This window comes from Equus quagga, chromosome 22, assembly GCF_021613505.1.
Source record: "Equus quagga isolate Etosha38 chromosome 22, UCLA_HA_Equagga_1.0, whole genome shotgun sequence".
NCBI classification, from domain to species: Eukaryota; Metazoa; Chordata; class Mammalia; order Perissodactyla; family Equidae; genus Equus; species Equus quagga.
In genome coordinates this window covers 23,551,343-23,561,701 of record NC_060288.1, presented here as the reverse complement: position 1 = coordinate 23,561,701, position 10,359 = coordinate 23,551,343, and the positions used below count along the sequence as shown (strand labels likewise).

Below are 10,359 nucleotides of genomic sequence, written 5' to 3'. Positions count from 1 at the left end.
AAATGATTGATATGTGGATTATGTTGACCCATGGAAATCTATATGTGAAGCTGTGATAAATAACACTGAGCAAGCGACAAATACGTCCACTGCTAAGGTTCTTGGGGACTGAGTCATATCTTCCTTACATTGAATCCACAGGGCCAAACTTCATTCCTGGTACACAATAAGTGCTCAAGTGTTTGTTGAATGAATGCATAAATGGCTTTTCTGTTTATCCTGAATTCTTGACCTTCTGCCTGCTCTGACTTTGGTAAATTTACACTTTGTAAGCTTTCACACTGCTCACCTGGATTTCTGAACTCGGATAAATGCATACCCTTTGCAGTCCCGGCTCTAAACTAGCGACCTCTGCTCTACTGAAGTCTTCAGACCCAAGGTGACACACAGCTGCAGCTCAGCAAACACCTAACACGATGTCTGCATTCGTCAGCAAGCTCATGAAAAAAATGAATAAACTTTGTCAAATGTACAAAAGAACATTAAACACGGGAAGAGAACTAAGAGTTTAGAGTTAAAAACTGATTGTAATCATTCTAGAGGAAAGAACAGCTGTATTGGGAAACTTGTATAAGTATATGAACTGCTAAAAAAACAGGTTAAGGAAAATCAAACCTCATAGTAATATATTAAAAAATAATAATTATATCGATTTCTTAGGCCTAGACAGCATATGTCTCCCCAAGCTCAAGTGCCTGTTTAAAAGAGCCAAACACAGCCAAGGATTCGACCTTCTCTTACTTAACATCCTGGTTCCCCAGCGACTCCGTTGGGAAGGTTAACAGCACTGACCCTCAAGAAGCCGCCAGCTGCCTGACAACATTCCGCCCAGAATATGTGCTGAGATTCCGTGAAGAGCAGAGTGGCACATGAAGCCCTTAAGGGATTTACAAAAGAAGTGTCCTACAAGGTCCCCGCTCATGGAGGCATCAGGTTGGGTCATGGGGCGACAGGTTGACCTAACAGAAAAGCAAAATACAGACACACGCACAATTTGCTTAAAAAAAAAAAAAAGTATTCACCTAGTGGCCCCCTGCCCTCGGCCTTTCCTGGAGGCACGGAGCGCCAGGCACATAACTCTTTGATAGCAGAATGAATGACCGAACGACTGAATGGAGAGAAGAGGGGGTTCAGCAGGTTCTCAGGTTATATGGGGTAATCCCAGCATCAAGTGACGTTCGTCCTTATTTTGGAGGATCTTAGGGATTTGTGAGAGCGCGCAACTTGGAAGAGGCCCAAATATCCAGGCCGGGAGCTCTGATGAGGGACAAAGGTACAAGGCAGAAGAAGAAAAAAAGAGCCTGCCATGCCTTGGCCAGCGGCGGGTCCCATGCAGGCCCCAGGTTCCCGAAAGCCGCTGTCCCCCGGGGCGGCCCCTGCCTAAGCCTTCTTATGCTATAAATACAGCGGCCCGCATGCCGCCGAGACACGCTGTTCCCTCCGCTCCCGGGACAGATAACACGAATGTGCCCTTTAAACGTCCCAAGCTGGGGGCACAGCCCCCGGCCCAGCCCGGCCTCGCGGAAGCGCCTTCGCCCCCGATGCCCTCTGTCGGGGAGCGGGGCGGCGAGGGGGGGTCCCCGCACCTGCCCAGCCAATGCGCTCCGCGCGCCGGGCCCCGGGCCCTCCTCCTCTCGCGAGACCCTGCGCGGGGGATATAAGGCGGGCTGCGGGGCGAGGAGAGCGGCCCCTCCGCGTCGCGCAGGGTCGGAGACGGGGCGGCGGTGGCTGGGCGCGCGCGGGCGAGAGCGAGAGCGCGGCTCCCGAAGGCTGTGTGCGCCCGGCTGTCACCATGAGTGACCAAGCGTGGAGCTTCCTCAAGGACTTCCTGGCCGGCGGCGTCGCCGCTGCCGTCTCCAAGACCGCGGTCGCCCCCATCGAGAGGGTCAAACTGCTGCTGCAGGTGGGGCGGCGCGGGCGCGGGGTGCAGGGCGCGGGGTGCAGGGCGCGGGGCGCGGGCCGGGCCGGAGGTGTCGCGGACATCTGCGCTAGGCCCCGGGCCCCGGCGCCCGGCCTGCTCGGAGGCGAAGGTGCCCTCTGCGTAGACGGGTCCAGCGTCAGTAGCAGATTCCTGGTGTCGGGTGGCGCCCCGCATTCGGGTGTCTATATATGGAAACCCACCCGGAGTAGGTTACAGCCAGCCAGATCCTGCTCCTGGGGCAGCGCTGGCCGTCCCCTGAGGCCGCTTAGGTCGGCCTCACCTTTTGATTTGCGGTGTCCCTTGCACCCTATTACCTGCACCCACCTTTTACGATGAAAACCTCAAAATGATGATTACTCCAGAACTCGCCTACTGTGTCGCGTGCCCTATTCTATAAGCTGACACATGCATGATTTCATTCATGTTTATATAACCTCTGTGAGATAGGAGTTATTTTCCCCGTTTTCCAGACGAAGAAGGAATTTTCGGAATAAACGCGGATGGCCTTACTCAGTCTGCCCCCAGTCTTTTCCTCCTCAGCCTGCTCTCGGAATGGCTTAACCTCATCATCCCATCGATCCTGTTTTTCTCCACTTGCCCAAAAGGCAAGGGCCCCTCAAGGAGGAATTGGGCCTCCTCAATTTGGGAGTCAATTATCAATAACAAGAAAAATCCCAGCAAATTGCTCGCAACAGCAACAGACCCCTCAATAATGCATGACTTGGATAATCGGCTAGAAAAATGTCAAGCTCTGATGCTTGGTGGATTTATTCTCCTCCTTCTGATACATCTGCTACCCCGAGATCTGGTGCCCAGGGAGACTAGAGTGAGACTGAGAATCCTCATCTCCTGCCCATCGTGTCTGTTAACCCAGAGCAGGTGCCCCTGGGGTAGGGATTGTTAATCATTTTTCTCTCCCAGTGACCCCCTAGTATAGTTCTGGACTGGCCAATGCAGTAAATAATTGACTCTCTTTATACAGTTAAATCATCTTGTCATTTATTTGGGGCAGAACCTTTTCTCTCCAATGCCCTGATAATTGAGGCAAAATTGGATTTCTTTTTTGCCTTGGTATCCAGGTAGCTAACATTTATTTGTATTTATTCAATATCCATTTGATTTCCCCATACATTTTTTTAGAAAAAGGAATCAAGGAAATGCAAACCTTCTTTTGCTCCTGTTCTCTTGCCTTCTCGCTCTGCCCTGGGCGTCCTTTACCACCGAACTCCTCCCCCTTCCTCCCGGCACAGGTCCAGCATGCCAGCAAGCAGATCACTGCTGAGAAGCAGTACAAAGGGATCATTGATTGCGTGGTGAGAATCCCCAAGGAGCAGGGCTTTCTCTCCTTCTGGAGGGGTAACCTGGCCAACGTGATCCGGTACTTCCCCACCCAAGCTCTCAACTTCGCCTTCAAGGACAAGTACAAGCAGATCTTCCTGGGGGGCGTGGACCGGCATAAGCAGTTCTGGCGCTATTTTGCCGGTAACCTGGCTTCTGGTGGGGCAGCTGGGGCCACTTCCCTCTGCTTTGTCTACCCGCTGGACTTTGCTAGGACCAGGTTGGCTGCCGACGTGGGCAAGGGGGCTGCCCAGCGTGAGTTCAGTGGCCTGGGCAACTGTCTCGCCAAGATCTTCAAGTCTGACGGCATTCGGGGTCTCTACCAGGGCTTCAATGTCTCCGTCCAGGGCATCATTATCTACAGAGCTGCCTACTTCGGGGTCTATGACACTGCCAAGGGTGAGAGAAGGGCATCGGGGGTGCAGTGTGGGGAGGAGGAGGGTGTGTGCAGAGAGGATCCTGAGGGATCTGTAACTCACAAAGGCTGTTATATTTACTAATCTCGTTTTTATTCTAGTCCCTGGGCTAAACTGAGGCTGCTGAATGAGGAGGTGGCGTGGTATGGATAAACAGCTAAAGGGTTCTCTTTGTCCTCTACTGAAATAAACTCTGGCCTTGAGTTATTCAGAGAGGAAGAAGGGGGAGCCTCGCTCCCTCTTGCCACAGCTCTATCGGTCACTGAGTTTAACTTGGAGGCACTTCAACATGCCCTGTACCCTGGGCAGGACTCTGGCTTCCCTGGATCCAGAGAGGGCAGCCAGCAGCTTCTGTTGACTGCCTGGTTATTTGCGAGGCACCTGGCAAGGGGTGGATTCTTCCGGAAGGGTGGGCATGAAGTTGGAGGTCCGGTAGCTTCTTCTCCGGGATATCCCCCCTTGCTTTTTGCCGAGCTGCTGAGAGGAGTCATTTCATGGCCATTTGGCTTCTTGGCTCTGCTCACAGGGATGTTGCCTGACCCCAAGAATGTGCACATTATTGTGAGCTGGATGATTGCCCAGACCGTGACGGCAGTGGCAGGGCTGGTGTCCTACCCCTTTGACACTGTCCGCCGTAGGATGATGATGCAGTCCGGCCGGAAAGGGGGTAAGTCCGAGGCGGGCTAAGCTCAATCTTATTTTTCTCCCCAAGGAGAACACTGTTTGGTCTCTTTTTCAGTCTTCACTATTCTAAGTGAGTTGTTAAAATTATATGTTAAGATTTTAAGAAAGATTATAATTAATTCCCCCCTAACATTCTCAGCTATTCCTTTAAAGATTTTTTTTGTTTTTAACAAAGAGATGATAAGAATGTCAAAAATGGGATATTTAGAGGTGAACCTGACTAGGTATCTTAAATGATAGAGCCTAGGTGCAGAAACAAGGGGAAATAACTGAAGTAATTAGCTAGCTTATTTAAAAATAATTCTTACTTCTTTTATCTAGTTATCACAGGCGTTGGTGGGAGAGGGTGATTTCGCTGGGTGAGAGATGGTCTGAAGTGGTCTGTTGCCATAGAAACAGTTTTGGCTTCCATGGGTTGAAACATATGAAATTCTCATTTTTAAAGTCAAAAACAGTCAAATGTTATCAGCTTCATATGGTTCAACCTAATAGTTATTACCTCTTTTATTTTAAACTGTATAATCTTGGGCAGTATTGTCTGAGACTAGACCTCAATTTTCTCACCTAGCTTAATTAACTCTTCCGCTCCACCCTGATCCCTTCCTGTTTTATGGTATGGCGATCTGTGGATTAGCGGTTCAGTGCCCCAGTTCTTCACTTGATCTTGCGTTAAAGGAGTAGGAAGGACAAGAGACCCTGCCTGAGAGTTATGCAGGGGAGGGGAAGTGAGCTGAAGGTTGCGTAGAGCTGGGTCTTAAAGCTCAAGGAGCCATGTGAGTCTAACACTGGTAACACTGTGTGCAGATGTCTTACAGAGGAAAAGTCTCTTTCCTCCAGAATTATGGAGCCCTTACCAGCATTTGTTTCCACAGCGGATATTATGTACACCGGGACAGTGGACTGCTGGAGGAAGATTGCCAAAGATGAAGGACCCAAGGCTTTCTTCAAGGGTGCCTGGTCCAATGTATTGAGAGGCATGGGCGGTGCTTTTGTATTGGTGTTGTATGATGAGATCAAAAAGTACGTCTAAGGTCATTAAAACTCAAGTTCCTCGGTTCCAGCTCCATTGTGTGGTTTAATAGACTTCCTAGGGGAGTAAAAGGAACCATCTGGGATAAAACCAGACTGGAAGGAACACCTCAGGAAAAAAATGCTTCATTGACGTTCATTAAACCACAAATGTATTTTGTATTTATTTTACATTTAAATTCCCACAGCAAAGATAACTTATCATACTTATACAATTAACTGAAGAGCTGATAATGAAGAAAACAGAATGTGAAACATCAATAAAGACCACTTAATGCACGTTCTCTATTTTATTGAATTCTTATTAACTACTAAACGGATTAAAAAAAATAAGACCATAAATGCATATTTCTTTTTGAAAGATTCACCCTGAGCTAACATCTGTTGCCAATCTTCCTCTCTCTTTTGTGCCTCCCCAAAGCCCCAGTGTATGGTTGTATATTCTAGTTGTAAGTCCTTGTAGTTCTTCTATGTGAGCTGCTGCCACAGCATGGCTACTGACAGATGGGTGGTGTGGTTCCACACCGGGTAACTGAACCCGGGCCACCGAAGTGGAGTGCACCAAACTTTTAACCACAAGGCCATCAGAGCTGGCTCAATGCATATTTTGTAGCATGACTCATTTGTAACTCAGTGACCAAGCTTTTAAATGTCATATGAGTACCTATAATGCTTAAAGTGCTGGCTTTGAAACTTAAGCAGGTTATGCACTCTCTCTGTATCTTATCTCATACCATGTTGCTGTAGGCTCAAAAGTGGTAACACAGATTGTGGCTTCCATAATCTCACCTTATTTCATGCAGTCTTCAGGTATTCTGAGGTTCTGCTAAAAGCTTTAAATCACTTTCAGGAATTTTGCGTGATTGAGAAGTGCTCAGTTTTAGTGTCTTTAGAGAATTGTGATTCTTAGAATTTTATGACAAGTGGACAGTATTCATTGAAAATCAGTTAGCAAGCTAGTGTTGAGTGTGGATTAGGCTCTGTGGAGGATACAAAAAGACAGGAACCCATTCTGACAGAGGCTTATATGGGCTAGGAGAGAGGAGTGACATGGCATTGTTCAATAATGTAACATAATACAGTGAATCTTGGTTGAGTCGGACTAGAAGGGCAGAGATGAAATGGGGGAGTGGCACGAGTGGACCTTGAAAGAAAATAACTAGATTTGGATACATGGGCATAGAAAGCATCTGCCACTATGAGATACATGGTTATAGAAAGATCTGCCAGCACTTCCTGTCTGTAACGATTGATCAAGACCTAGAGGAAGAGTCAGTTTTGAATATGACTCATAAATTTGTGAGCAAGAAGAAAATAATTACAATTTCAAGTTGGAAATTACGTACTTTTGGTCCAGAAGACCAGACAGTTCATAGAGTCCCGGCTTGCTGAGAGTGAGTTGGAGGGAGCAGTCCCTCTCCTGGGCAGCGCTTGAAGGGCAGGCCCGTGTCTTTTGTTTCTCCTGACAGGTGGTTTGAGGCGGGTGGTACCTCTGTACCTTCAGTTCTGTACCCTCCTTCCCAAGCTCTTCCATCTCCTCACCCCAGCACCCCCCCCCCCCACCAAGACAAAATTGGCTGCCTTGTTTTACCACAATAACTAAGGTCTGTGTTTGACCACATCCAAGGTTAATGTCTACCCTAATCCAGTAGATCTCTCTGCCGATGGAAAAGGCCAACGAGCTAAAATGGAAGTCCCTCAGTCCCATCTCAAGGCCAGGTCACAAGCGTGTGTTGTTAGGGGCCTTCTGGATGCATTGTCCTCATGTGGCTTTCCACCCTAAGAGTGACAGGAACAGTCCAAACTCTGCTGCTGACGGAGAAAAGGAAAGCAGTGCAGGCTGGTAGGACAAATACTTTTGTGGAGTGTATCCAAAAGGCAGCACAGCCTTTCAGTATTTTCAAACCTAAGAGTCGGGGGGGAGGGGCACAAAAAGCAGTTGGGATCTGAGAGCAATGAATGAACAGTCCGTCCTCTCAGCCCAACCCAGAGCCGACATTGTTTTCTCTTCTTTAATTTGGTCCCCCTGGCACGGAACGGGAAGTGAAGAGGAATCGACATGTGTTAAGTAGTGCACACCGTCTACGTTCTGCGTGTACCCAGACGGCAGCCTCCCCATTCCTGCTAAGGTTACCTCTAGTGCCCTTGGGGAAAGATTTGTCTAAAGAACCCTGCTGAGTCAGTTCCTCACCACAGCTCCTTAATTCTCAGGAACTCCTAGAACACTAAGCCTCCGATGGAATGCTGTCATCTGGCCAGGGACAGACAGTACTTCCTTTGACTGTCCCATCTTCACAGTCCTCTCCCCACACCCTCACTGTGCAAAGCTGCCATGACTGAAGGGCTGGGAAGATGAAAGGGTTGATGTTAAAGTAACAGCTCGGAATCGAGTGTCCTGCCCCCAGGAACTCTCCCTAGCCCCCTTCCCCACAGAGCTCTGCCCCTAAATGCGGTCCTCCTCTTACCAGGCCCCCCTAAAAAGTCTTTTGCATTTCTTATGTATTTTCTCCGTTAAAGCCTCACCTATAGTCCTCTTCATCTTTTTAGCCATCTTATTTTGAACATATGAGAAAAACTATGGAGGCTGATAGAGGAGAAGTTAGCCCATAATGGTAACTGCACATTATAAGAAAACTTGCTTCAACGATTTTTGTTTAAATCTCAATTAACTGAATAACTGCTTCCATTCCATTTTACTTTGTGTGAAATATGCAATGTAACTTGTGTTGAGGCAAAATGTACAGACACCTACAATGTGGAAGGCTATGAGGGGACAAAAGCTCCGCCTGGGCAGGAATACTTCTCTCTTTCACCGCCGTGTGCCTGGAACCTAGAAGAGCGCCCAGGACATAACACGGTGTTGAATAAATACTTGTTGAATGCAAGAATGAATGAAAAGGAAAAGGTGCATCTGAAAACCATCGGGAATCTGGAGAGTATTTGGGGAAAGCAAACCCTCCCATTTGGGTGGAGTCCTGAACACGCAAAGGGTAGTGAGTGGACAAGCCTGTTGGGGTCATGTAAGGGATGAAATTTACAGCTGCCTTAAATTCAAATTTGAAGTCCTTAAATACAATTTTACAAAGTCTATCAGACCGTAAGTTCCTTTTACTTTTCTGCTTCTCTTGAATATCAGTTTTTATCAATCCATGACAAACTCAGTCGACCCTCATTCACAGATCCCATGTTTGCAAATTAGCCTCCTCTCTAAAAATTATTTCTACCCTCTTTGTGTTCATTCACGGACATGCACAGAGTGGCAAAAACCGGAGTTGCTGGACACACACGTTCCCCGCTGACGTCAAACAAGGAAAAGAGGCCTGGCATGACCTATTTAATGCCATATTTTTCATGCTTTTTGTTGGTGATTTCACTGTTTAAAATGGCCCTCAAGTGTAGTGCTATCCGGGGTTTCTAAGTGCAAGAAGGCTGAGACATGTCCTACAGAGAAAATACGTATGTCAACTAGGCTTCCTTCAGCCACGAGCTGCAGTGCTGTTGGTGTGAGTTCAATGTTAATCAATCAACAATGTGTGTTAAATATGTCTTTAAACACACACACACACACACACACACACACAAAGGTTACGTACTGATTGGTTGACCAAAATGTGACCAGAGGCTGGGAGGAACCTAACCTGTATTTCCGTTAGGAGCCGTGGTGCAGTGTTTGCTATTTCAGCATTCCCAGTGACGTCGCAGGACGCAACTACCACAAACAATGAGAATCGACTATTACAATACTAAGTCTATGTTACAGTAAGATTACCAATGTCTCACGTAAAACATTTTGTATAATTTTTATGTTCTACATATTCATTTTTAACTTTTGTAGCCTTTTACTAGAGCATTTTTAAACATTTTATTGGAGTTTAGTTGCCCCATTTCTTGCAATCATTGTTGAACCCAGTACTATCGAGTGACACACTATGTTTTCACATTTGCCTGAATGCTGTGGCCGATACAAAAGCATGATGTGGTCCTTGCCCTCAAGGAATTTCCTTTGCTTTATTTGAGAAGTAAAACACGGACTAAAGTCAACAGATGACTCTATGCGATTTAAGTATCAAACCATATGATATATAATCTTAAGTCCGTGATTCCTGAACTTTCTCCAAAAGGCCTATTTTAGTAATCCAGACACAGTGTGATGAAGCTGTGGGTTAGAATGATGGCAGTGAAAATGAGGGACGTGTTGTATTTTGAAGAATGGACAGGACATAATACAGACACTGAAGAAAAATGTTAACAAGAATGCCAAGGTTTTATGCCTTCATGTTTAAGAAATGACATTACCCTGCTGGCAACAGAAGCCAAGAGGCAGCACTTGGGAAAGGCGACGACTTTAATTTCGGATATAATGATTTTGAAGTAACTGAAAACGCCCCAGAGGGATCCAAAAGGTAAAGGACTATGTACAGAAGACAAGAAAGAGAAACTTGGGAACTACTTACTTACTTACTTACTTACTTACTTTATTTATTTATTTATTTTGAGGAAGATTAGCCCTCAGCTAACATCTGCCCCCAATCCTCCTCTTTTTGCTGAGGAAGACTGGTCCTGAGCTAACATCCGTGCCCATCTTCCTCTATTTTATATGTGGGACACCTGCCACAGCATGGCTTGATACGTGGTGCGGAGATCCACAACTGGGATCTGAACTGCCAAACCCTGGGCCACAGAAGTGGCACATGTGAATTTAACCACTGCACCACCGGGCTGTCCCCTGGAAACTATTTTAAATATGGCATTTTTGTAAACAGCCCTTAAGAATCAATAAAATCAGTAAATATAAAAACAGAGAAGATGATCAAGACTTGGAATAGAGTCACCATTAGGGGTTGAAAAGACAGATGCTAGTCAAAGTCATCAGAGGCAAAAGCCCGAGAAACAAATGCGGTAATCCACGTGACATCAAAGTAGAGGATTATTTCAAAGAGGGCCAATCATGCCAAATGCAGCAGAGAGGTT

General features: G+C 46.8%; 1 protein-coding gene across 1 annotated transcript; it reads left to right on the top strand.

The window, feature by feature from the left end:
- Positions 1 to 1,582: 1,582 nt before the first annotated feature.
- SLC25A4 (solute carrier family 25 member 4) lies at positions 1,583 to 5,667 on the top strand. The gene is made up of 4 exons (XM_046648820.1): positions 1,583 to 1,903; positions 3,172 to 3,658; positions 4,202 to 4,342; positions 5,232 to 5,667. The coding sequence occupies exons 1-4, from the start codon at positions 1,598 to 1,600 to the stop codon at positions 5,387 to 5,389; spliced, it is 1,092 nt and encodes a 363-aa protein (XP_046504776.1). The 5' UTR covers positions 1,583 to 1,597; the 3' UTR covers positions 5,390 to 5,667.
- Positions 5,668 to 10,359: the final 4,692 nt, after the last annotated feature.